This window comes from Psammomys obesus, unplaced genomic scaffold, assembly GCF_907164565.1.
Source record: "Psammomys obesus unplaced genomic scaffold, mPsaObe1.curated_primary_1811, whole genome shotgun sequence".
NCBI classification, from domain to species: domain Eukaryota; kingdom Metazoa; phylum Chordata; class Mammalia; order Rodentia; family Muridae; genus Psammomys; species Psammomys obesus.
In genome coordinates this window covers 150,442-152,132 of record NW_026596130.1, presented here as the reverse complement: position 1 = coordinate 152,132, position 1,691 = coordinate 150,442, and the positions used below count along the sequence as shown (strand labels likewise).

Below are 1,691 nucleotides of genomic sequence, written 5' to 3'. Positions count from 1 at the left end.
AGAGTTCCAGGCCGGCCAGGGCTGCACAGAGTTCCAGGCCGGCCAGGCTGCACAGTGAGACCCCGTCTCACAACAAAAAATAAATAAACGATAAAAGCTTACTGCAGGCTCAGGTGTGGGGTCCCAGGCCTTCATGTCCGCTCATCTCGGCAGAAGCAGCTGTGGGGTGCTCCTGACTCTGCCCTGGGGGCCTCTCTCTAGGTGTATGGAACCATGGGAGGGATGCTAATTCGACAGCCCTTTGCCATCGGTGGCTCCGGCAGTACGTACTTATACGGCTACGTAGACGCAGCTTTCAAGGCGGGCATGAGCCCTGAGGAGTGCCGACGGTTCACCACAGAGGGTAATTGGATGGGTGACTTGGGGAGGTTTCTGGGTGTGGAAAGGAAGGAGACAGTGAAGAGCAAGAGAAGGAATACATGGCGGCCACTCCGTGTCCAGGCTTCACAAAATGTACAGTTATTTCTAATTATGTATATGTCCACGAGCGTGCCCGTGCGTGGTGTGTGCGTGTGTATGTGGAAGCCAGAAGAGGCTGCTGGATCCGCAGGAGCTGGGGTCACCTGTGTGGGTGCTGGGAACCAAACTCTAAGCACACTGGGTGCTCTTAGCCACTCAGCCATCTCTCCATCTTTTGAAACTGGGAAACACTTGAGAGTGAAGGGGACAAGACAAATTCTCAAGCAGATGGAGCTCGGGGCAGCAGGGGAATCAGGACAAGCCACCTAAGGGGGTGGTGCGTCACTGTGGGAACCAGCAGTGAGCTGGGCTAGCGCAGCATGAACTCTGCCAGCGCACTCGAACTCAATCACCCACACTCCAGGATTAACCAATTCGTGCTGACCTAAGGGTAACTTGAAGTGGATCTCGGTGGGAGTGCCTACAGCAGGGCCATGGACAGATGCGGGTTGGCTGGACGTTACCGAAGGCACCTCTGTCTGATGCGTCTAGAGGGGAACTCGGCCTACAGGTGGGAGGGAAGGAGAAGAGCACTTAGGCTAAGCCATTTTCCGCCCCTCTCTCCAATGCCAATCCCCTGCAGCCATCGCTCTGGCCATGAACCGCGATGGCTCTAGTGGAGGGGTCATCTACCTGGTGACCATTACGGCCGCCGGCGTGGACCACCGAGTAATCCTGGGAGATGAGCTGCCGAAATTCTATGACGAGTGATTTGTCCCCAGACTTCGCTTCCTCGTTTGTAATAAACTTCATGGAGCCAGAAGCTGGTGTGACGGACAGAGGACCCAAGGTGAAAGGGTGCCAGAGAGGAACAGTGTGAGGGAAGGTTCCTCCCAACACAGATAGCAGCATGGCCTTTCATTCTTTTTCTTAAAATAAACTTTATAATAAAAAAAAAAAACACTTGCCAATAAGAATAAATAAAACGTATAAATGAATAAGCTGCAGATAAGCAAAAGCACCCACACCAAAATTAACCACATCCGAGGTCTGCACAACTCAATGAACCTCTCTACACTTAGGATGGGATCAGAACGGAAGCTGTGAGGCTTCACATTAAACTTCCCAGCTTGTCATTCTGTACGCTGGAGCTGAAACATCTTCCCCCGAGGAAGAGAGCAGAGTGCCCTAGGAGAAAAAAGCCTCGTATATGAGAGATCAGTGTGACTGTTTTTTTGTTTTTTCATTTTTTAAAGATTTATTTACTTCTGTCATGCATTTTGATTTTTTTC

At 51.3% G+C, this 1,691-nt stretch overlaps 1 protein-coding gene across 1 annotated transcript in view; it reads left to right on the top strand.

Annotated features, from left to right (window-relative positions):
- The window catches only part of Psmb9 (proteasome 20S subunit beta 9), a 5,278-nt gene extending 3,899 nt beyond the window's left edge, over positions 1–1,379 (top strand). The window contains exons 5-6 of the mRNA XM_055592019.1: positions 202–343; positions 1,043–1,379. Of these exons, the coding sequence (XP_055447994.1) occupies positions 202–343; positions 1,043–1,170 (270 nt within the window). The 3' untranslated portion in view covers positions 1,171–1,379. The remainder of the gene's footprint in view (positions 1–201; positions 344–1,042) is intronic.
- Positions 1,380–1,691: the final 312 nt, after the last annotated feature.